This window comes from Condylura cristata, unplaced genomic scaffold (genome assembly GCF_000260355.1).
Source record: "Condylura cristata isolate star-nosed mole 26May11 unplaced genomic scaffold, ConCri1.0 scaffold00007, whole genome shotgun sequence".
NCBI classification, from domain to species: Eukaryota; Metazoa; Chordata; class Mammalia; order Eulipotyphla; family Talpidae; genus Condylura; species Condylura cristata.
The window spans coordinates 13,643,245-13,667,073 of NW_004567108.1; the positions used below are offsets into that span (position 1 = coordinate 13,643,245).

At 41.0% G+C, this 23,829-nt stretch overlaps 1 protein-coding gene across 3 annotated transcripts in view; it reads right to left on the minus strand.

The window, feature by feature from the left end:
* DROSHA (drosha, ribonuclease type III) overlaps nucleotides 1-23,829 on the minus strand; it is a 102,492-nt gene that overhangs the window by 15,819 nt on the left and 62,844 nt on the right. For all 3 annotated transcript variants that reach the window (XM_004678069.2, XM_012721878.1, XM_012721877.1), the window contains 7 exons: nucleotides 17,887-17,946; nucleotides 16,601-16,700; nucleotides 13,220-13,322; nucleotides 10,990-11,060; nucleotides 4,813-4,857; nucleotides 3,222-3,379; nucleotides 2,106-2,211 (listed from right to left, as the gene is read on the minus strand). In XM_004678069.2, coding sequence (XP_004678126.1) covers nucleotides 2,106-2,211; nucleotides 3,222-3,379; nucleotides 4,813-4,857; nucleotides 10,990-11,060; nucleotides 13,220-13,322; nucleotides 16,601-16,700; nucleotides 17,887-17,946 — 643 coding nt within the window. The remainder of the gene's footprint in view (nucleotides 1-2,105; nucleotides 2,212-3,221; nucleotides 3,380-4,812; nucleotides 4,858-10,989; nucleotides 11,061-13,219; nucleotides 13,323-16,600; nucleotides 16,701-17,886; nucleotides 17,947-23,829) is intronic.

The following is a 23,829-nucleotide window of genomic DNA, read 5'->3' on the forward strand; positions in this document are numbered from 1 at the left end:
TATCTATCTATCTATCTATCTATCTATCTATCTATCTATCTATCTATCTATCTATCTATCTATCTATCTATCTATCTATCTATCTATCTATTGAAAGCTTTAATTTTAAGACAGCAAAGCTGATAAACGTATTTTGGATAACTTATAGTTCAGGCATTGAAGTGATTTTTTTTTTTAATTCATTTATTTATTTATTTATTTATTTATTTTGGAAGTGATTTTGTAAAGAACACAAAACTGGAGTCTCTAGCCCATGCCTGGTTTTATCTCTATCTTGTCCTCGGCCAGGGCTCAAGCCTCTCTGAATTTTGGTTTCATGATCGTCCAATGTCCAGGAGGCTGGAGGTGGGGGCATGGGTAAAGTCACCAGCATGGAGGAAGCAGGAACCTACTGATGTATAATATCCCAGCTCCACACAATTCTACAGCTCACAATTAATTCTGTGGAAACACAGGGATAGATATATAGAGAGAGATCTAAGTCACACATTTCCAACATTAGCCTCTCTATGGTTATAAAATGAATTACTACTTCAAGTCCTTTGGTTTGGTTATTTCTCAGACCAACCAGAAACCCTGAGAGCTGTGAAGTCACTCCCTAATGGAAAACACTGACTGAATATTTATTGTTTCCCTTGCGTAGAGCATGATACCAGACACAAGTTTATTTCTAATAAATGCTCATAAATGCTTAAGAATTTACTATTAGTTCCAAAAGAAAATACTTTCTTGTCCATCCAAAAGCACTTAATTTTAAATGGTAATGAACTGTTCACTGAGTTCTGCTGATTTCTCAGCACTTGTAATGGAACACGGGATACAGTGGGAACAAAATAAATATTCATTGAGTAGTAAATGAAAGAATAAAATGAAAAGAATCATGAATGAATGAATCATATTTTTGTTGGGCTTAGAAATGCCACTGAAAAATTCTATCTAGACACAGCCAGATCATCATAGTCTCCAGTTCCACTATCTGTGCCTCCCATAAACTGAGACCAGGGCACACAGAGAGACGACCCAACTCTATTTAAGGCAAAGTAAGCCTAAAAGTTGTAAAGGTGCAGAGTTCTAGGAAAGACATTATTTGTTTCAAGCATAATAAAGAAGCCTGCACTAATGACATACGTTACAGTGTACTAGTATTTTTCTTTGTCTAATAAAGTATTTGCTTTCTCAATGCCCAATTGTAGAGGGATTTCTCAAAGGTTATTCCTTGTGCCTTGAGAGATCATCATGACTGGCTTCAAGATATGTTTTGCTCACTATTCCAGTTATATTATCGATTGGTTTCACAGAACAAAAACAGTAGGCAGCAAATAAAAAACTCAATAAAGTTTTATAAAATAAAACCAAAGTGAGAGGAATGGGAACCATTTCACTTTGCTCATAAATCAAACCTTGCTTCTGTAAGTACCTTCCAACCCCACCATGGTATAGCCAAATGGAGTCTCTATTGCCTCTGTCTTTTAATTTTTCATGCTGCGCCCTCACTTTTGCAGCCCCAATGTGTAAAAGGTCCTTACATAGAAACTTCCTTTGCTGACTCCCAACAGCCAAAGCTTACTCCTCTGTAAAGGCTCAACATGATCCTATCCATGAAGGCTTCTTGAAACTCCACAGCTAAAAGACATTTTACTTATGTGTTTTTGCAATACTTAGCATGGTTCCTCCTTGCCTTAGTTTTAATTACTTACATATCCTTTTAATAGCGTGTAAGCATGTTATTACTATGCATATACAGACATACATACTATAGTGTATTACATACTTAGGATGTGTATATATATATAGTATAAACAGTTATGTTTTATAGTTATTTACTTCATTTTTATCTCTAACAGTTTTTAAAATTTCTATGGAGAGTAGGCATAAACTTACATTTGAAACCTATGTCTCACACAGAGGAAGTAATCATTAAATGAAGAAATAAAAAATGAGTTATCATCATATATTATTTTATATATAACTTGCATAATAAAGTGAGCAAGGCCACTGATACTCTAAAATCACTAAGAACATATATATTTATATTTGACTTTTCTAATCATCAATCTTTATGTTTCAGCTATCTTACTAGAGGAAATTATTTAACACACACTCACAGTTAAGTGACCTTCATGATGATCTGGGAAATGAATGAATAAGTACTCTGTGGCTACCAGTTGCATTATGGAGTCCCCTAGGAATTCCATCCTCTGATTGTGGCCTCTGAAAAAAAAAATAGCAACATAAAGTGAGCAATGAAAAACATTTGTGGATTTAAAAAAAAAAGGAGGGGAAATTTTTAAAAGGCATGATTTAAAAAGGCAATGTGTTTATCTTGGCTTAAAGAACAAAACTAAAAACAATTCCTTAGGAGGTATGAGTCAATATAAGTTGACTTTAAAGAATTACTAGCTAAGGATTAAAGAATTACTAGCTAAGGATTAAACAACCTGGTAAATAGTGCCTGGTCAAAAGCTGAGAAGTAACAACTGAAAAGCAAAGTACTGACAAAAACCTTATGGGGGAAAAAAAAAGAAGCAAAAGGGCCCAAGAATTTTCTTTGTTAAATCTTTATCTCTATTGAAATAAATACTCCATTATTCAAATCTGGGTCCAGGTCTGACCCTAAGACACTAAAAGCAATTTATGACAAGGATCTTTGTTACACTTTGAAGAGAACTATGAACTTTCTAGTTGTGGGAGGGGAATCAAAAAAATTTAAAAATCAAGATACAAAGAAATTAACCTTTTGGTTACTTAAGTTCTTAGTTTAGCTCATCTTCAGATCATCCTTTCAGAACAGAGATTCAAAGGCCAAATTCAGCCCAAAGCTTGTAACTGTAAATAAAGTTTAACTGGGGCAAAGCTGGGTTTGCCCTTTTGTGTTTAACCTCTGCTGTTTTTAGGCTGAGCAGGTAGAAGCAAAGCATTGTGCCTGGACTACCTGGCCTATAAAGTCTAAGATATTTCATCTCTCTTCCTTTACAGAAAGCTTTCACTTTCTTCACTCATCGCTTACACTTCCTCAAGAAATAGTATGCATGTCAGCGAGGCCAGAAATACTGAGCTCAAGCATATTCCCTGACGCACACCAGAGTCCAGTCTCATCCATCCATCAAGCGACTTTCCTGGAAATGTATCTGAAATCCCAATTCCTAGGAAGGCCTACAGCAAAGGTGCAGGCCGCCTGTCTAAATGGTAACGCTGGGCTTACACGAGCACTTCCAACTCACAAGGTCAGATGGTTAAACCCCACAGTCCTCAACGTGAACGCTCTAGCCAGAAGCCGAACATGAGTGAAAATTACTCCAATTGCCTCTTCAAACTCAGTAAGTTTCTGCAGCACTGGAGAAGTCTCGATAAGTTGTCGATCAGTATTTGGCTCTTGCAACTACAGGAAAAGAGAAATTAAAATCGCGTGCAGTTCTTAGTTATAAGAATAAATTATCAATCTGAGGATAGTCTCTGTAAAATTCCTTCCCCCGTGGGCAGAAATTTCTGAAATGCCAGTAAGACACCAAAGCTTCTTTCACATCCCTTAGAACAGCAAACAAACCTAATAAGAAGGTTCTAATAATATTTTTCAGTCTTCTATCAATCTCCAGGCCAGTACTGTGCACAGAGAGTTCAAAATGTGGAGCATTACGCTGACTCTGCAGGATGGGCAAGTGGACACAGTGCAGGCAGAGAGCCCGCTTCGGGGGACACGGTGGTGCCCAGATGCCAGCCTTCATCGGAGCCCTCGTGGCATGGCCCTAGCCCACAACTTCCGGCTCAGAATGTCTGGAAGAAGGAGAGCCTGACTTCCTGGTCAGTTTCCAGCTGACCGTATCTGCTAGCGGCCCAGGGACGGCCTTTCAGAACCAGACTGCACTAACGTAACCTGACCTCAGTGTCTTCCAGGGACCAGGCGATTTGGGTTAACGAGTGTCGCTACAACTGGGGTCAGCTTACACTGGACACGACTGTCGCTACTCAGGAGCTAACAGTGAGCTTTTAACCTGGCAGAGAGCGAACACGCAAAGTGTACTTAAAATGACTATTTTCAGCAATGTGGGGTAATTTCACATTAATATTTCTAAAGTACTCTGAATTAATGCCATTTATTGCAAGGAAAGCCTCTAGACACTAATGGTTATTATATATAATAGACATACATGGATATAAATATATATATAATCATATATTTATCATATATATCATATGATATATAATCCACCTATATTTCCAAATTAAAACAGAAATAAAAGCAAAATATATTAAGATTTGAAAATCACCTGTGACCACGTGCAGATCTTTTAAATTCCACAAAATCCTGAATAAAAGGTCATCACAATACATTACATTTTTAATTTACAACGTTTTCTATAATCTGAGCCAAAGCCCTCAATTTCTAAAATCCAAATTAAGTTACAATTCAGTGCTGTTAATTTAGTATTTGTTCTGCTTCCTCACAGGCCTATACTTGCTTCCACTTTATCATCTCTGACAGCAGCATGTAGGTACAGTGGGTCAGCATATACTTTGAATATCAGCTTTTGGGAGTGGCGGGGCTGGGGAGCCAAGACACAAGCACACTGAATAGCTCCTCCTGCCTTGTGAGGGAAGAGGACACCCTGCACCCCAACCTCAGGTCACCTAAATGCTGACGTGGGGTTGCTTTTACTATCCATTCCTAAGTTTTACAGTTCTGACAGCCCAGTGTAAAGTCTTGATGCCACTGAAGGCCAAGAAAGGGTCAAAGCAGGAGGGGAGAGAGAAGGCAAACTGAAGTAACTTGAGTACCTGGCGTTCCCAACTCTGCAGACAGGAGGTCACACTTACCTGGAGTGGGTGGAGAGGGTAATTGAGCCAGACTTCACGAAGGTCCTGGAAAGAGAGGGACGCCTTTAATGCTCGAGGAGCCATTTAACACACTCTAGAGTACTAAATAAAATGTCATTATTTGAAATACTGAACTATTTCAGATGCTGACTCCACTTATTGCAAATTCAATAGTGCAAGCAAACTCATTTTTTTAAAGTGTATTCACCACTCAAGCTGCCCGTACTGCCTCTAATTAGCCTATTAAGCTGGGAAGGAAGGAGGCACCTCCACCCCCAAAAGTCAAAGACACCTTTTAAAACTAAGTTACACATTTGCTTAACCCAATACACTGGATTAAGCGGCTGTTTTAATCACATTTTTTCAGTTTACCATTCCCCTGAAATGTGCATCAGCTGCGCCTTTTGTAATTAAAACCCATCTCAAATGTCCTTTATTTGAGGCAGTAATTCATTATCATATGAAGTGCTTCAAGATGGAAGGGAAATGTCCCATACCTAGTTCCTGAACTCTGAGAGTTTTAAGACCACACTTCCACCGGGGTTCATTACAAGTGCTTGCTTGAAACATGGGGATGTGTGAATTTTAAGCAGAAACTGATACACTATTTTACCCACTGATTTAAATCTAGAGAGGGTATAATTAGGATGTCTTCAGGATTCGTGTTTTTCCTTCAGTTTTAGACTCTTGGGAGCCTCTGACTAAATCTACTTTCTAACATTGAAGTTAGATTTTTGAATGATTAACATGTGATTTCTTTTTTAATGGGGGGGTGGATTTTTTTTTAAAATATTTAAGACATATAAGAAAATTTAGTAGCACAATGACGAGTAAAACAAGAACCTGATATTTTTGTACAACCTGTATCTTCATACACTTATTGTTAGGATTTTGTGTGTGTGTGTGTGTATTTTAGCCAACATTGAGGAAAAAATGCTTAAAAATAAAACTGTTCTTTTAAGGCATTTTAAGATTTCTCCTAACCAAGTCAATAACCTTTCCCTCGAATTCTCTGTAGCAAAATCACACTAAATGTCACTCCCTTCTTGTGCAACTTTTCCTGTTCTCTCAATGCTTTCTTTCCTGTACTTATTCCTGAAATGGACATTTACCTGTCTTCCATCCCTTCCCTGACCTATTCATTACCTGCTCCTTTGGAGAATCCCACAACTCCATTACTTTAATTATTACCCATTACTTTAATTATCACTATAGCACAGGTTAAAGTTCATTTCTTAAAATTAAAGTTTGGAATTAAATTTTTACTCTCCTATGTGCACCTATTCCACTCATCTTCCAAAAAACTAATGAGCATATTTCATCTGCCTCCCTCCCTCATTTTCCTTCCCCAGGATACTATTAAATTCTTCAACTAAAGGCCCTCCCTGTTGGCGCAGCGGGTTAAAGCACAGCATTGAGAAGCTAAAGCCACTTCCGCATGAGTTCGATTCCCTCCTGCCACCTGCTCTGCCACATGGCGTGGCAGACCTCTCCTGACCCGCCCACTGCTCCCCTCAGCAATGTACTTCGTCCATCTGCCTGTTCTGTTCCCTACTCTGTCTCTGGTGAAGCCTCTCACCGCCCCTGAGCCTCTGGCCTATACCCCAGTTCTGTATGCACAAATAAATCTTTAAAAAAAAAAAAAATCTTCAACTAAATACAAAGCTTATTTCTACTTTAGTTTGCTTAAGTATGTTTTCTGGTTATTTATATTCCACAGGTGAATGGTATCTTCCATTTTGTCCAAAGGAAAAAAAACTACCGATTCATCTTTTTCACAGCAACAAAGTATTCCACTGGGTATATACTCCACAATTTCATTATCCATTTGTCTGTTGAGTGGCTCTTTTGTCAAAGATTAACCGTCCATGTTCATATTAGTTTATCTTTATTCTATTCTAGTTGTCTGAGTTTCTGTTTTTGTTTCAGTACCATACTGTTCTGATTATTGTTGCTGTATAATGTAGTTTGAAGCCAGGAAATGTGATACCTCCATTTTTCTTCTTTTCTCTTAGGACTACTTTAACTATTCAAAGCCTTTTGTAAGTAATGTTGTAGGTTCAGTTTTCTTGAAAAATGTCATTGGTATTTTGCTAGGTATTACACTGAGTCTATAACTTGTTTGGGGAAATAAGACCTTTTTTTAATAATATAATAGTTTTATTTTTATATCACTTGTGCCTTTTTCCATCTCAGTTGTAATATGACCATTTTAAGGATGTTTATTACTTATTATTTCTTTCCTTTTTCTGCCTTTTCTTTAGATATATTTGGTCTTTTTCTAGCTAGTCCTTTTAGTGGCAGAGTGAGATTGTTGATTTGAGGCTTTCTTGATATTTTTTTTTAAAGATTTATTTATTTGTGCATACAGAACAAGGGTGCAGGCCAGAGGCTCAGGGGCGGTGAGAGGCTTCACCAGAGACAGAGCGGGGAGCAGATAGGCAGATCCAGGAAGCACACTGCTGAGGGGAGCAGCGGGCAGGTCAGGAGAGGTCTGCCACGCCATGTGGTCACCTCCGGGGCAGGCGGGTATCTAACTCATGCAGAAGCGGCTTTAGATTCTCAGTGCTGTGCTTTAACCCGCTGCGCCACCAGGGAGGGCCTCTTTCTTGATATTTTTTATGTAGGTATGTATTGCTGTGTACTTCCCACATAGTACTGCTTCTAGAGCATCCCAAGAGTCCAGTAGTTAGTCTCCCCATTTTCATTAATCTCTAGATAATTGTTTTGGCTTATTCTGGGTTCTTTCTATGGTTAACTTCTAGTATATACCATTATGGTATGTGAAATGCTTGATATAATTTCTACTGCCATGTTTTCTGAGCTATGTTTTGTGTTTCAGTATATGATCTATTCTTGAGAATGCTCCATGTGCACTTGAGGAAAAAAAAAAGTTATTCACTTCCTTTGGGATGGAAAGCCTATAAATGTCCACTATAGCCACCTGGTCCCACAATTCATTTTTAGGGTTAAGCCAGTCTCATTATCACTGTCAAACAGAACACACACCAGCACTGTGGCAGACTGGGTCACAATGAAAGTTAAAAGAAGGGGCTTGAATGTAGTTCCTGGGAAACACCCCCCCCCTTACTTCTCTGAAATCCTGCTGACCACAGACCCTTAGCCACTTGCCTGCATCAGTACTATTTCCCCATGTAAGTCTCTGCTCCCCACATCAGGGAGGCTTTCTTGGAGACAGCAGTCTACCATCTCAAGTTGCTGGCTCCTGACTAAACTGATTTCTTCCCACCAACACTTGTCTCTTGTGTTTTGGCTTTCGAGCAGATCATAGTCAAATCCTGGCTGTGTAAGAGTATGAGTAGTTAACTAGAGGGGTGGAATTAACTAGAAGGCTGGCAGTCAGTCAATAAAAACTAAGTGAGAGACAGGGAGCACAAAAATGAAAGCACTATGGCCCTCCCTGGTGGCACAGCGGGTTAAAGCACTGCACTAAGAAGCTAAAGCCACTTCCGCATGAGTTCGATCCCCGCCTGCCCCTGAGGTGACCACATGGAGCGGCAGACCTCTCCTGACCCGCCCGCTGCTCCCCTCAGCAGTGTACTTTAACGATCTGCCTGTTCTGCTCCCCAATGTCTCTGGTGAATCCTCTCACTGCCTCTGCACCTCTGGCCTGTACCCCAGTTCTGTATGAATAAATAAATAAATTTTTTAAAAAATGAAAGCACTAAGAGTGAACTGATGTACAAGATATGCAGGACAGAACTGACAGGGGCTTGCAAAGGAAAGGACAGGTGGGGAACTGCTTAAGGAAATAAGGTATCTGGAATACCCACTTGAAGCTGACAGAAGTCAATCTGAAAGACACTTCTTCCAATTTCTGGAACAGCCAAGAAAAGTCTGGGTTGGAGATACTGCACAGAAGCATGGGAGAAGGGAAGAGATGGCAGAATAATCTCTCCTTATCTTTCTAAGAGAGCCAGTGGGATAATCAAATGAAAATAATTCTGAATATCCAGAGTAAATGATGTATAGTTACACAAAGAAAAAAAAGTGGAACCCACACAAACTGTCTGGGATTGAAATTTCAGGCTGAAAAAGGAAAATGTCCTGCTATTACACAGATGTAATATGTCCTGGATGATGGCACAGACAGAGCTGGCTGGAGTTGCCAGAAAATGGCCCCCTCAAGGTTGTGCAGCTGTTCCAAAAGGCTGGAACTACCCGTCCTCAAGGGACACTGCTTTCTTGAGGATGCTGCCCACTGGCCTGCTCTGCTGTGTCTAGCCCTGAATAAGGCTGACTGTGCACACTCATGCCTACTGCCTCTGTCCCCACAATGCTCCCTTGCTTCTTCTAACCCGGACTCAGACAAGAACCAAGTCCCACATCCCTGGCTCCTCTTCAATTCAGTTGGTAACGGCCAAGCCTCAGGAAGGCTGTTCGTCTCCCCCCGGCAAGCCAGGAGTGCCCTCCTCCCTCACGTCAATGCAATCAAAATCTGACCTGGAAGGCCTGTAGGCTTGTTTCTGGCTGTCTTTGGCTGATGAGGCTTTCACAATCCACTTCTCAAAAAAGCCAGTGTCTCTCACATACTGTGCCTAACAGACGTAAGCCAACATGGGGCCGTCCAAGTGTGTGTGCCTGAAATATGCTGCACTGGAAAGAGCACATCCAACTAAACCTATTTGGCTTCATAAAGATACAATAAAAGGAATTCTGAATCTCAGCTGTCCCATTTGTAAGATAATGTTCAGACTCTGCTGTTTCATTCAGTCTATGTGTTCATTTCATTCTTTTAACAAACATTTATTAAACACCGCACATGCCAGCACTGCAGTACAGACTGGAAACATAAGATAAGCTCGCTAAGTGGACAAGAGGGAGAGCTGTTTAAGGAAAGAAAAGAATCTAAACAAAAACTGGTGCCATTAAGGACACAGTGTGAATCTAGATAGAATTCAAGAAAGCAGGACTGTAGAGAGGGAGGAAGATGCAGGCCAGGTGGGAGAAGCGGACAGGGAGCGCACGGGGGTGAAGTGAAGGCATGAGGGAGGAATGGAAGCAAAACCGAGGAGAGGAAAAAAGAAAAGCGGTTGTTCAACAAAAGCGAAACGACTGACAACAAAGGACAAACGTCCAGGACAAACTTATTTTAAATTTTAAGAAGTCTCAAAACACAGGCTATCTGCTGCAGCTGTAGGTCAAGATACACCCTTGTTTATAAGCGCAACACAAAACGGGACCCGGATCACCTGTAGACAATTTTCCCATGAGGAGAAAATTCCCGCAAATGAAATTATCACGTCTCTGTAAAAACAACCAACTCCTCAGAGAGAACACTGTCCAGGTCACATTTTTCAAATCTATTGATCCATTTTTTACAAACTATCCTAAGCAATATAGTAATAATAATTCGGTAATAACATCTGACAGCCACTTAAGCTGATGGTTCACAAAGGTTTTAAAACACTGGCTTCCTATGTTCTTTATTGTTCTGTGAGGACTCTTTCAATTATAATGACATTTCAATTTGGAATACAGAATTGACTCTCCCTTTAAATGCTAAATCGGCTTGTTTTGGTACAAAAAGCATCTAGTATGCTCTGTTACATGCAGGACTAAAAAGGTACCTCTAGCAGTATTAATAGCTTAGTAGCTCAGTAACAACACAAACTATTTCAGAATTTATTAATTTTTTCATACTATAATTTACTTTTAAAAAAAAATATTTTCACAGTCTTTATTCATAGCCCCTATCAGAAACTCCCTATGAACTGACTTTGCAAAATAAATATACACTCATCTAGCCCACATAATTTGCATAGAATCAAATTATAAACTGAAAGGCCAAAATCCTACAGCTTTAACTAAGCCTGCATGGGGTATATACCCAACAATTAAAACATAGAAAACCATAATTAATTTCAAGATACTTCAAAAGAAAGCAAAGTCCTACTATGTTTGTATTTCTATTTAATTTACAAGTGCCCAAGAGGAAACAGAGGACTTCAGGAAGAAGCTAAATCCCTAGTGGAATGTCCACAGAACTTTCTCATCTACAATAGTTGAGTAATCTATTTTTGATGACTTGAAATTTACCACCCATGGTACAGTTAAGGGTTTTGTTTCTCCTATACTCTTTTTAAAATACAAAACCTAACTGGTATAAAATCTTCTGTAATGATATATCACTGAGCAATGATTCCAGATAAATACCGGGTCATTGAAGAGTAAACGTCCAAATAACTGCTTGGCTTCCTCCAGGCTTCCCTCCAAGTACACAGCTCCTAGACAAAAAGAAAAGGCCAAAAGGAAGGCTGCATTAATATTTTGAGAAAATTACATATTTCTATAAAAAGCCAAAAAGGCAAGCCAAAACCCAGTCATGGAAAAAAATCGATACGCTCAGAAGCAATTGTTTTAAAGGTAGCTTTCCCTCTCTTTTAGCTGTGCTTTACATGATAAGTTAGAGTAAAGTACAAAATGCAATGTACTGCAATGTACTGCTATTTAATACTGTAAGTCAAAGAGGACAAATGTGAACTATCGTGAAAAGAACAGGCATTAACCTTACTAAGGGAATTGTGCACAAATACTTGACTTTACAAAAATGTTAATATTCCATATATACTGCATATGTTTCATACCACAAAATCTAAGACTAGATGAGTGAAGGCTTCTGCCAAAAAAGTCAGAACAGGGCCCTCCTTGGTGGCACAAGGGGTTAAATTGCAACACTATGAAGCTCCCCCGCAACCACTAAAGCACGAGTTCAATCCCTGGCCAGGGAGCTGACCCACACGGTGCTGCAGACCTCTCCTGTCTCACCCGCTGCTCCCTCTACAGTATAGTTCAGTATATCCATCTGTTCTGCTCCCCACTCTGTCTCTGGCGAATCCTCTTACCTCCTGCATCTTTGGTCTGCACCCCAGCTCTTGTACGCATAAATAAATAAATCTTTTTTTAAAAAAAGCTTTTTTTCTCAAAAAAAAATAAAGTGAGAACAACCTTTTCCATTAATTTCAAATAATTATTGAAACAATTAAATACTATATACACATTTGTCATAAATCATAACCAGTGCATATATTAGTAGCATTTTAATTTGGTGTTAAGCAAGTATGGAACAGGGTATTCAAATACTCCCAACATTTGCATTTTAACTTTAGAAAGGCTACTTTTGATGTAAAATACAGAGAGAGCATGAGCAGTTTTGATGACTAAGTACATTTATTATTTATCAATAGTTGTAATGATGATAATGCTGCTGATGGCAGTGATGGGGAGAGCAGCTGTAACAGCAGTAATTATGTTTTGGGGGCCACTGCCCTAGGCATTGTGCAAAGCATCCTCACATTCTTCTCTTCGTTTTCCTGGCTGCCTCAATGAGAAATGATGGAAGAGATTCCTAGAATTCAACTCATAGTAGGTGATGGGGGTGGAGGGGGAAGGGGCTAGGGAGGGTTCAAGGAAAAGATACTTTGCTCCGGATTGAATGGTTCACAGATGGGAAAAATAAAGTTCAAAGAAATTCAGTAATTTGGCAATACACAGAGCTGATAAATGACGCAAGAGGGAATTAAGTCATGTCTGCCTGGCTCTGGAGCCAAGTGTAACACTGTCAAAAGCATTATGTGTACACAGCACAGTAATTCCATGTGACAAATTCTAAAAATAGACACATTTGTGCAAAACAGACATAGCTGTGGAAAGACTATTGGAATTATTAAACATTCTCTTGCTACCATTCCAGCATTAAACTCTAATAGGAAGCTTTTATATTCATTTTCAAAGGAAGAAGGCAAAAATGACAAAGTTACAAACGTCTTTAAAAAAAATAGTACTCAATCATTTAGAAAAAAAAAAATCAAGGAACTATCAATCTCACATTTCATTGTCAAGTATACTTACAATCACCAGCTAATTAACTCTTCATCATAAATTTCCTACACCTACAGCTAACTGTATTCTGGTTACAATTAAAAGAAACTAAGGATATGGAGTGACTGAGTGAGGAAATCAGTTGTTTGCATCAATTTTACCTCAAGTGAAGAAATAACAGTCATATTATCAAGTCCTGGGATTTTAAAAAATGCAGTGTTTTCAAGAAATTTAAGTCAAAAAATCTTGTGAGGAGTTTGAGAGCAAAACAATAGTAGAGTCTCACCAAAGCCCAGCATGTGATCCTGAATCAAATCTTAAAAGTAATCCATTTTCACAGGAATTTGCTTCAATTCAATATACACTAGCTAAAGACATGCATGACATCAGATGCCATTTCGGACACCAGGAATGAAAGAAAACCCTATTGTAGTTTTAGAGGAAGTAGGTATTCTAATAGGGATCTCGCATGTTCTGGAACTAGGGACTCCATCCTAAGTCTCCACAGTGAACTGTATGAGCTTTCCAGACGTGCATGAAACAAAAGTGGAAAAAGAAATATTACCTATTAATGCTTCAAAACAATTAGCCATTGCATGTCGAAGGTCTGATTCTCTACAAAGGTCAGGTCCATGAGCATAAAGCATAAATCGATCCAGTTCAAGCTTCTACAAAATTCCAGATGACAAAAAGTTAGGAAGAACTCAGCAAAATTTAGTAACTCACCATCTACAGAATTATGGTTACAAATTAACTGGCCAATGGCAGTACATTAGGAAAGTTTGATGTACCATTCACTCATTAGGAGTCCTGAGGGATAGTTCAATGTTTACTGAGTCTTTGGTTTTATATAGTAAGAATTTGGGAAGCTCTAAGTCTTTTACTTGTGGCTTCTTCATTAAGTCTCTATACTCATCGTTCTGAAGGTTCAATGAGATTTTCTGAGTAATGGGTTGGATTTATGTTAAGCGTTCTGGGAATACAGTTCACAAGAATTGTTTCCTTTTCTTCTGTCTCAGAAAAATTCAGAGCTACATGAGCCCACTTCTATCAGGTATGCTGGACTTACAAATACAGCTGTGCATACTTCTCCAGCTTTTACTTTTACCCATATTTTCCCTTCACTTTCAGCTCAACACCTATTTTTTTTATTCTATTGATCATAACATACAAGTTAATTCAAGTCCTTTCAGACCCAGATACAGTATTTTAACTTTCTAAATAAAACACCTGAGACTGAGTAAATGGAAATTCTTGCCACAAAAGGGGAAAGTCGCACAACCTTGTGCAAACATGCAATAAAGCTGTTTTCATTATCATGCAACTCAGTTCAATAAATACTTACTGAATAATAATATATCACATAACAGGACAAGTTACTAGTCACTGAACAACATAAGACAATGTGCATCTCAGTTCTTAGATAAAAGATACTCGGATTTTATGTGTCTTATATGTATGTTAAAAATGCCCACATTGGGCCCTCCCTGGCGGCGCAGCGGGTTAAAGCACAGCACTAAGAATCGAAAGCTACTTCTGCATGAGTTCGATCCCTGCCTGCCCCGGAGGTGACCACATGGTGCGGCAGACCTCTCCTGCCCTGCCCGTCTGCTGCTCCCCTCAGCAGTGTCCTTCTTTGACCGCCCTGTTCCTGTTCTGCCCCCAACTCTGTCTCTGGTGAATCCTCTCACTGCCCCTGCAACTCTGGCCTGTACCCCAGTTCTGTATGAATAAATAAATCTTTAAAAAAAAATGCCCACATTCATTATATTGGAAAAGGATAATAAAAACAAACATGCTATCAGTATTTTGCATAGCCAAGAACTCATCAGCATGAAATATACTCAAATGAGTTTTGACTACCACAAATGCAACCGTGAAAAACACCTCTTTTAAAAAATTGATCCCCAAGTGCAAGAGTTTATGCTAGAATATGTAAATTTCATCTGTTTCACAACTTCCCTGGGAAAATTCAATTGTTTACTATCTCTGGAGCCCAGCTTGAGCGCAGACTGCAAGTCATATTTTATACTATAAACAACTATTCTAGCATGCTATGAATTTTCCAGTTTCACAGAGTCCCTGCTCTCTACACTTATTTTTCCATGTAGGCATTAGTAGAACTTTTAAGAAGGCATGTGGTGTTCTACTGTGTATGTCAAAATGTTCCCATGGCTTGAGAGCTGACCTAGAGTTTTCATTAGATTCTCAGAATGGCTCAGCAATCCTCCACAATCCCCTCCCAGAAGGTGTGGCACCGTGGGTACAGACAGCAAAGGGCAGGCCCTTCGCTGGAACACATGGGGTTGAGTTATGGAAATGTGGACGCTTGGGCTAGAGGAAGATCGGAGAGAAGCCTGAGAGAGAAACCAGCCACACTGTCACAACTCATGGCTTTTAAGCACCACTGTGTTACAGAATGACCTGTTGTTACGCAATGGTAATTCCCACACTTTATTAATATCCTCCCTACAACTGTTTAAAAAATAATTATGCAATTCCAGGGCACCTTAAAGTAAAACAATGGGGAGGAGAGGTGACGATCTACTTTCGAACATGTATTTCTAATTTTATATGAATAATCAGGAAGGATTTTGACAATTAAATTAACTGAATACTGAAGCAGCTTTGCACCAAGTTGTATAATTTCATTCATCACGAGGCTGTTATAAAATCAAGCCACCCTACCACCCTACTTGTTGCCTAGAGTTTTTCACTAAGGTGTCATTATTTAGATTTTTAAATGCTACCAAAACTGGTTTAAAGCCTACCACTCTAACAACAATGATGATGAGATTAGTAAAATAAAGTTGCACACCTGCTAACACTAAAACCATGGACTAAAATCAACCACAATTTGAATATAAGTAATGTGTTGGCAAGCTCAAATTAGGAATTCACAGTTGTAAAACTAGAATGGGTTTTATTGATATCTAGTCTTACCTATTAAATCCCAACATTTATATCAAAATGAAGATAAAATAGAAAATGCGTTAAGGTAAAAACCAAAGAAAACTCACGAAACATTTTTCCAGTGAATCACCAGTGTTTGGGGATTTTAGAGCCACAGTTCTACCTACTACTGAAGAAACCCACAGGACTACAACAGTAATGGTTTACAAAGAGAGCAGCAGCATCAGAGTAGAAACAGCTAGCTCCTCGTGATTTATTTACACTGGCATGACTACTAAGAACATGAATTTTTAAGACCTGGATGATCACCCTATAACCACACAATCGCTCCTGTGGCACTACCTCCATCTCACAGGTACGACAGCAGAGGCGAGAAGAGAATGGGTTTATGTATGGAATCCTGAAGGCCAGGGCAAGTGTCCATGTTCTACCTCTTACAATTTACTGTACAACATACCACACAGAAAGGAACATCAAATGAGATAATGCAAGTAAAATGCTCACCATGAATCTGAGTCAAGAAATGGTTTGTCAGTCACCAGCTATGTCGATGTGGCTAGCAGGCCAGCCTACATCCTCAACTTCAATAACTGAGACTTGTGATATGGGGACAATCTCAAAGACTGGATAATTGATTCCTTGTGTCAACTCCCTGGAGTATTCTACTGAAAGCAGTAATTCTGCTTGTTAAAGACAATGTAACACAGAAATATTATACAAAGGGAAGGCCCAATTTTTTAGTTCTTCTGCTTTATTCTCATGCTCTCCTTGTCACTGGCTGTTTGACTCTGTTTATGCACATCTGCCAAATTGCCTCCATGCTGTTATCAAGTCACCTCACCATGGAGCTCACTAGCTGCTCGGAAGTCCACAAAGGTAACATCACCAACACAGTAGAGTCCTTAAAGCACAAACAAAAGACCCTTCCTGTGCTATAAAATATTAACCCTTTACTTATTCAAATGCAAAATTATGCACAGATTGAAAAAGGGAGGTCAGGCTTCACTACAAATGTGTCAGGTGTCTGCTGTACCTTCGCCAGCATGGCAAGGTGTTGGTTCTGCACGATGGCTGTCCGGTAGGTTGCTAATCCTCCTTCTTCCAGACTAGGAAACAAATAGTACAAATGGACACTGCAAGAGCAACAGAGAGAGCATAATAAATATGGATCACAACATTCTGTCAGTGGCTCGCAGTCACAAACACAGGCTCGGCACACTTCATCTGTGCAATGGACATCAGCTGGACTGGACTAAAACGGACTGAAAGTCTTCACAAGTTAAATAATCAAGCGCAGTACAGCAGAATGAGCGATAAGCTGGCAGCACCATTCACTTGGGCTTTCACATTTATTCCTGTTAAAAGGTTTCTCCGCTATCTGGTGACACAAAGAGATGATCAACTGATCACACAGCGAGCAGCAAAATCCATACTCAGACACTAGGCTTAGACGCAAGTGCTGTTGCCTGGGTTGAGTGGTGTGGCCCTGAGCAAGGCAGCAGTTGGGGAATGTTCCTCATGGGAAGAGGACAGAGAGGCTCTCGGGGGCTGTGCCCTGAGGACAGGAAAGGTAAGGTGAGTGCAGGGTCAGCAGAGGGCCATGTGGGGAACCGGAAGCAGCCTGAAACACAACTGTTCTCTCTAAATCACACGCCAGTTTTTAAGATCTATTAAGTTTGTTTAGTCCTGTTGTGTCTAGTGAGAAGAGGCTTAGAGAACAGTCGCTTTGCCTTATTACTTCTTTTTGGGGAAAAGAACTGAGCTCAAGAGAGTAAAAACAGCTCACGGTAGTTCCAAGAGAAGCATATACTGTCTCCCTATAAAAGAGATATCATGTGATATGGAAAAAGTAAATGCACTTCTGGAGGCGTGCATGCACGCACGCACACACACACACACACACACACACACATCTAGTCATTCAAATTATTTGTAAACTTCACTTCCCCTGGGATCAAAAAGAGTGAGAAAGGGATCAAAGACAAATCCTAGAAAATGACATGACATTTTAAAATATCATCCCTTTCTTTACAAATTGAATGTAAGCTCTAAAGCATCTAGACCAAGACAAACTGATCTCCTGTGGTTGTAGCAACTTGAACATAAACTTGACAGGTCAGCGCTGCTGGCCTTTTATCCTGCCATCTTGCTCATTACAGCAGCAGTGAGTGCAGGCGCCACTGATCTGAGGCTCTTCAGCGCTGTGGAAGAGACCAGAGACCTGCTGCGTCGGCTTTATTTGACTAATTACAAAGGAGGTAGTGTATGCAATGTTCTCTATAAAATAGTTATTGGGGAACAGTAGAAAAGCCCACTTACCTGGTCAGAAACTCAACAACAGCATCACCCAGGAACTCCAACCGCTCGTTGTGATTAATCCTACGGGAGAATGAAAACGCTGTCTTAACGTCCAAGGCTGACATCCCCTTCCCTCTCTTCTCAAAGGACAGAACACGAGTTAGCTCCTTCAGTAATCAAAACCGCTGACCTTATTCCTCACAGTCAAGAGCGCTGAGCACCATCTCAGCCGGAGATACAGGGCCAACTAGAGGAAACGGAGGGGCAATCCCATCATACCACGGGCAAGGCTTCCTTGCCAGGGAGTCTAAAGTGAGGCGCTAACCCACTAACAGTTGTGACTCGTTCCACAATGCTAACAGGTGGGCCCCATAAAAAAAGGACCACCTAGCAGAATGGAGTCAGAATGGAATATGAAACATTTAATTTGGGTACAATGTTCTAAAGGACAACTTCGCAAACTCCCAATGAGGAAAAGACTAAGTTTCTTCATCTCATTATCCTGATGCCCTCTCCCAGCTGTGTACCAGGCCCCTTTCCCAAGACTACCCGGTTCTCTCTGAAATACAGAGTGCACCCTAAAACCCTTGCTGCCTCTGTTCAGGCCAGACCCTCTGCTGCCCCAGAGATCCCCACCTCCCCATGGCAAAAACTTCCTAATCCCTCACGGTCCAGCAAAATATTTCCCCTTATCAAAATTAATTACTTGCTCCCTTAGTGCACAGCTGACATTTTGTAGCTTCATTATTGACAGTCACACCTCAGAGGCCAAATTTCACGGCAAGGAAATGCTAGTAATACATCTTGAGGAGTGCAGGGTTTCAGGCACTGTGGCTGCCTGACATTACTTAGGCAGAGAATGCAGCAAGAGCAACAGGGTCTCGGGACTGGGCCCAGGGAGGAAAAGGAGGTCAGTGCTGTGCTCCTGCCAAAGAGATGAGCATGTTCAAGAAAGAAAGAGGTTTAAGAGGAGAAGAGAGCAGTGATTCAGCCCAAGGAAATGGCTGGCCCCTGAGGAGCAGCCCCTGTGAGGCAGTGGAGACAAGGCTGATTCTGAAGAGAGCCACAGGGTGTGACTGTGCTGTCTCGGCCACTGTGAGATCAACCTGGGAGTGGTTAGCAGCAGAAGGAAATGCCTAACAGGAAGGGGACGGGAAACAGAAAGAAACCAGAAAAGATGGTGACAACTATGAGGAGGAAAGTGGGGTGCTCTAAGCCCCTGGGAATCTGTGCAAAGGAAGGGGCAGGTCTGGGCCTGGGCTGAAGCTCACCTCCCTAGCCCAGCGGCTTCCTTAAATATCTCAAACATGGCCCTCAGATTCTCAAGTCATTTAATAGCTCACTGTCAAGTCTCAGCCTGTCTTGCCTTCCAGGCCATTCTATCTGCTTATCTGCTGTCACCGTACCCACCTGTATTATCTACGTTAGCAGCAATTCAGACCTCGAAGTTGATGGAACTCTGTTCTGTACCAGAGGACACACGTCCCTTCCAGGCCTCCCCTCTCCAATCCTGTTCACTGCTAGGGGCCGCTGGGAATCTACCTTAACTACAGGGGCTCTCGAGGGTTTTGGGTCACCCCCAACAAACTGCACCCCACCCCCACATCACTTAACATTGGTCACTCAATGCATGACAAAATTAAATACTACTTTTACTGTTCTGTTTTGTGTGTGCCAGTTTACAAAAAAATTAAATTAAAAATAGTGGTAAGTTAAATGACTCATGACTACCAAGTCATCTACTTGGTAATCTCAGTTCAATTTCCTATTATTTCACATATCTCAAAAGTAAGTTTATTTTCTACCTACCATTCCTCCACATTTCGATTCTAAAAGAAAAATGAACAAAATAGGAGAAAATTGGAAAGATGTGTGCAATAAAGAAGTGATTCTGAACCTGGTTTCCATTTATCACCTTTATTTATGTGAAGAAGGCATTGTGGCGAGCAGTTAATAACCAATAATGGGAAATGGGGGAGAAAGTATGCCTGTGCTAAAGAATTCATAACCTTACAGAGGGAGGGAGGGAGCGAGGGAGGGAGGGAGCGAGGGAGGGAACAGTGGGCCCTAAAGCGTACTTTTATTATTCCTACCAAATACACACTAGAGTTTAAGAGTTTTTTGTTTGTTTGTTTGTTTTTTTACTACTCCACTAGCCACAGTTAACTAAAAAGTTCCATGGTGGAACATAGAACATTTTTTTAAATAAAAAAACAAAAAAACTTTCAGAAGCTCTTCAGCACTGTGATCTCACTTGCTATCAGACACATCTTAACTGCAAACATGTGTGCATTGCTCTCTACACAACAAGAAGCAGTCTTTTAATGTCTTCAACCTTAGTAAGATACTGCCCTGAGAAGATAGGAACTAAAAATATTAAGTTTTAAAAGGAAAGAAATTAATATTCCCATATTCTTTTTCACAAGCCATTTAAAACAATGTGCATTTTCTTTGATGGAGACTTTATTTTCTTCCTAACAGTTCAAAGTAGTACACAGGAAGACTCCACTGAACACAGGAAGCAAGAAACCCTGGCAGAGGTCTGGGGAGAAGACAAGCCATATCTGGATTGTCTTACATTTTATTAAAGAATAACAAGGTATCAAGTCAAAGGGTAACAGCCTCTTTGAGATATCACAATGTTGAGAGAAGTCACAGTGATATATATTTTAATTTCTTTTATAAACTTACAGGGAAACAAGAACGACGTCTAGGATTTTAATAACCGCAAAGTGAGACCATGATTCAGTCTGTTAAAATATGAAGTCATAGTCCTAAAATGGCTGACTGAGCAGTGAGCCTGCCATCCATTAAATAAGTTGGCCACGGCTGCATGTTGTCCATATCTACACTGTGACTAAACTTTGCAAAAAGCCACACACAAAAATGAGGATTAAGTACCACTTCAGTTTATTATGATACCGGACAATTCCTAAGCCAGTGTTTCATCTAGAAAAGAAGACAGAGCAAGCTGCTAGTCCTTGTTGACTGCAGTAGCCAACCTCTCGTTTCCTCTCCAAGAGTTTATATTCCCTTTAATCACCCCCTTTCTAAATACTAGCAAGCTCCACAATAAGATGTTTACTGAACAGTAAACATTCTGTTAGTTTTTGAGAAGTGAATCAACAGAGGCATTATGAAATCTAGATTAACTGTAACATTTATATGGCACATTGGGTCTGAGGAATTTTAAGTACTTTATAAAAACACAGCCATCTCCCTCTAACAGGGATACTGTAAGGTGTCAATAACTCTTTGGAAGACCATCTTGGGATGGGTCAAGTCCAGGGGTAACTGTCAGACTAGAGTGAGGGTCCGATGTCTCACCTTTGCACTCCAAGCCTCAGTCAATGATGGGCAGAGTTAGAGAAGAAGCCTCCCAGCCAAGGCGGCATTCCCTGTATTCACTAACACTATGGGAACACATGGGAGAGGAGGTCACAGAGCACATGGCCCCTAGATTCAGGGATCCCAGAGTAAACCTCTAAGACTTAATGTGAAGCACTTACATCAGTAACTCCACCGAGTAGAATTCACATAAATCAATGAATAGGTGTACTGTGTTTTTAATGCAAAACATGTGCATATAAGGAACTGAAAATATATTTTGCAGCTACTATTTCCCCAAACATAGACAGCAGTCAGTACTCCAGAAGTACCTCGCTGTTGGTCAACAGGCTCTTAGACATTATGTCTGGCAGTGGCACTCCCAGGGAAACAGCAAAACAAAACAAGCGCTGGTCCCTCCCTCAAAGGTCTTACTGATAATACGTGGATTACTTGAATCCCACCAAATGTCTAATCCTTCAGAGACTTCTCGGGTAACATTTCACTGCAATTTGCATGAGTTAAATATAACTATACAGTTGAGATTTATGCAGTTAAAACAGTGACACATTTTAAAATTATGGGTGGCATATTCACTTGAGATGATACTGGCATAAAAATTAATTATTTTGAGAGGCAGACAGGTTTTCATTTATTAATTTTTTTTAAGATTTATTTATTTGTGCATACAGAACTAGGGTACAGGCCAGAGGTGCAGGGGCAGTAAATGGATTCACCAAAGACACAGTGGGGAGACTGACAAAGTACACTGTTGCTGGGAGCAGCGGTTGGGTCAGGAGAGGTCTGCCACACCATGTGGGTCACCTCCGGGGCAGCTGGGAATTGAACTCATGCAGAAGTGGCTTTAGCTTCTTAGTGCTGTGCTTTAATCCGCTGCGCCACCAGGGTGGGCCCTCATTTATTAATTTTAAGTCTTCACATCTTTGGTAAATCCTCGCTGATCCCAAAATACTAACCAGACATTAAAACCTCTTGAGTCTTTAAAGACTTGACCACGACCCTTAACTCCTTTGTTTCCCTATTTCAATTGAACAATAGGATAAATGTAAAAACATGAATGACATCCTTTCCTTTAATAATCTTCCTGAGTGTCCTCCCCGGTGGTGCAACAGGTTAAAAGAGTTTGATCCCTTACCCTGGAGGTGACCACATGGCGCGGAAGATCTCTCCTGACCGCCCGCTGCTTCCCTCAAGCAGTGTACTTCGTTAGTGGACCTGTTCTGCTCCCCACTCTGTCTCTGGTGAATCCCCTCACCACCCCTGCACCTCTGGCCTGTACTCCAGCTCTTGTATGCATAAATAAAACAATCCTTAAAAAAAAAAAAACTTTTGCTGAGCCCTCCTTTGTGAAAGGCACTTGTTACAAAAGAAAAGGACTTTTTAAAAAAAGAATATGTCCACAGATTTTCAAAATGTCGGCAGAAGAGAAAACCGGCTCACAACACAATCACAACACACAGGAAAACAAGAACTGGCACCACAAGACAAAGAGCAGCGGATGTCACAGTCACAGGGTCTCCCACGGAGCTGCACCTGACTGGGGCACTTGGGGGACACACACAGCACAAGCCAGTGGCCGGGGCCAGTCATAGGTACTGGGCTTGCCAGGCAGGAAGATGCCACAGGAGGCTTTCAAAACAGGTTCCACCTAAGCATTAGAACCAAGGCTCCAGAAAATGCAAGGTGAGTGTCGAGGCAGACTCAGGGGGAAAGGGGCAGGGTGCAGTCACCGACTACACTGGAGGGCAGGCAGGGTGGGAGCTGCAGTTTTCAGGGGGACAAGACGACTGCGTCCAGGGCCCCTCCTCCCCAGAATGCTGTTTTTGTACCTTCAGTGCCAGAAGCAGATTCCCCAAAGACCCTCCCTGCACGCACTCCCTTTCCCTTCTCAAGGCTCAGGTGGACGCAGGCTCGCTTAGGGGGGAGGTGCATCCACTGACACTTGCAATTCGGTCGTGTTTGCTTCACAGACACACAAACACACGCAAGGAATAGAGCGGCTGCACCCCATTCTTACAACAGCAATTTCAGGAACAATCGGGACATAGGGCAAATCGTTTCCAGTGACCTCAGCTTTTCAAGGGCACAGTGTAACACTGACCCATAATCCCTAAACAAATGCCACCTACCCATGGTCCCCTGGCAGTTGTGCTTTGTTTTGGGCCCTGCCGGGAGCACCAGGCAATCATCCTTCCTTTAAGTTTTTATGTTTATAGCACTGTGTGACACACTGCACCCAGGTGGTCGTCCCTCCTGATGAGTTCTGTCTTACTCACCATCTCATCCCCTAAAAGGCTCACAAACTGCCTCAAACCCCAAGGCACTGGAGCTCAATCTGTGTGATGCTCTGTCAGGGGCTGGCAGGGCTGTGACAGCTGGGGATCACTAGCAGCCGCCCAAGAGCAGCCGCAGGCTGGAGACTAGGAGCCTTCCTGAACAGAAACTTGGGGTCAACTCTGTGTCAGCAAGAGACCAGACACATGACAGGAGGCTCTCCACAAAGCAGCAAGGGCGAAAGCCAAAGGACAATGAATAATACCTGCTTATTCTGTCCACTGATATCATTTCCAAAACAGTAAAAAGCAGAAATAGCCTCCCCTTGGGGGCATTCCTTTT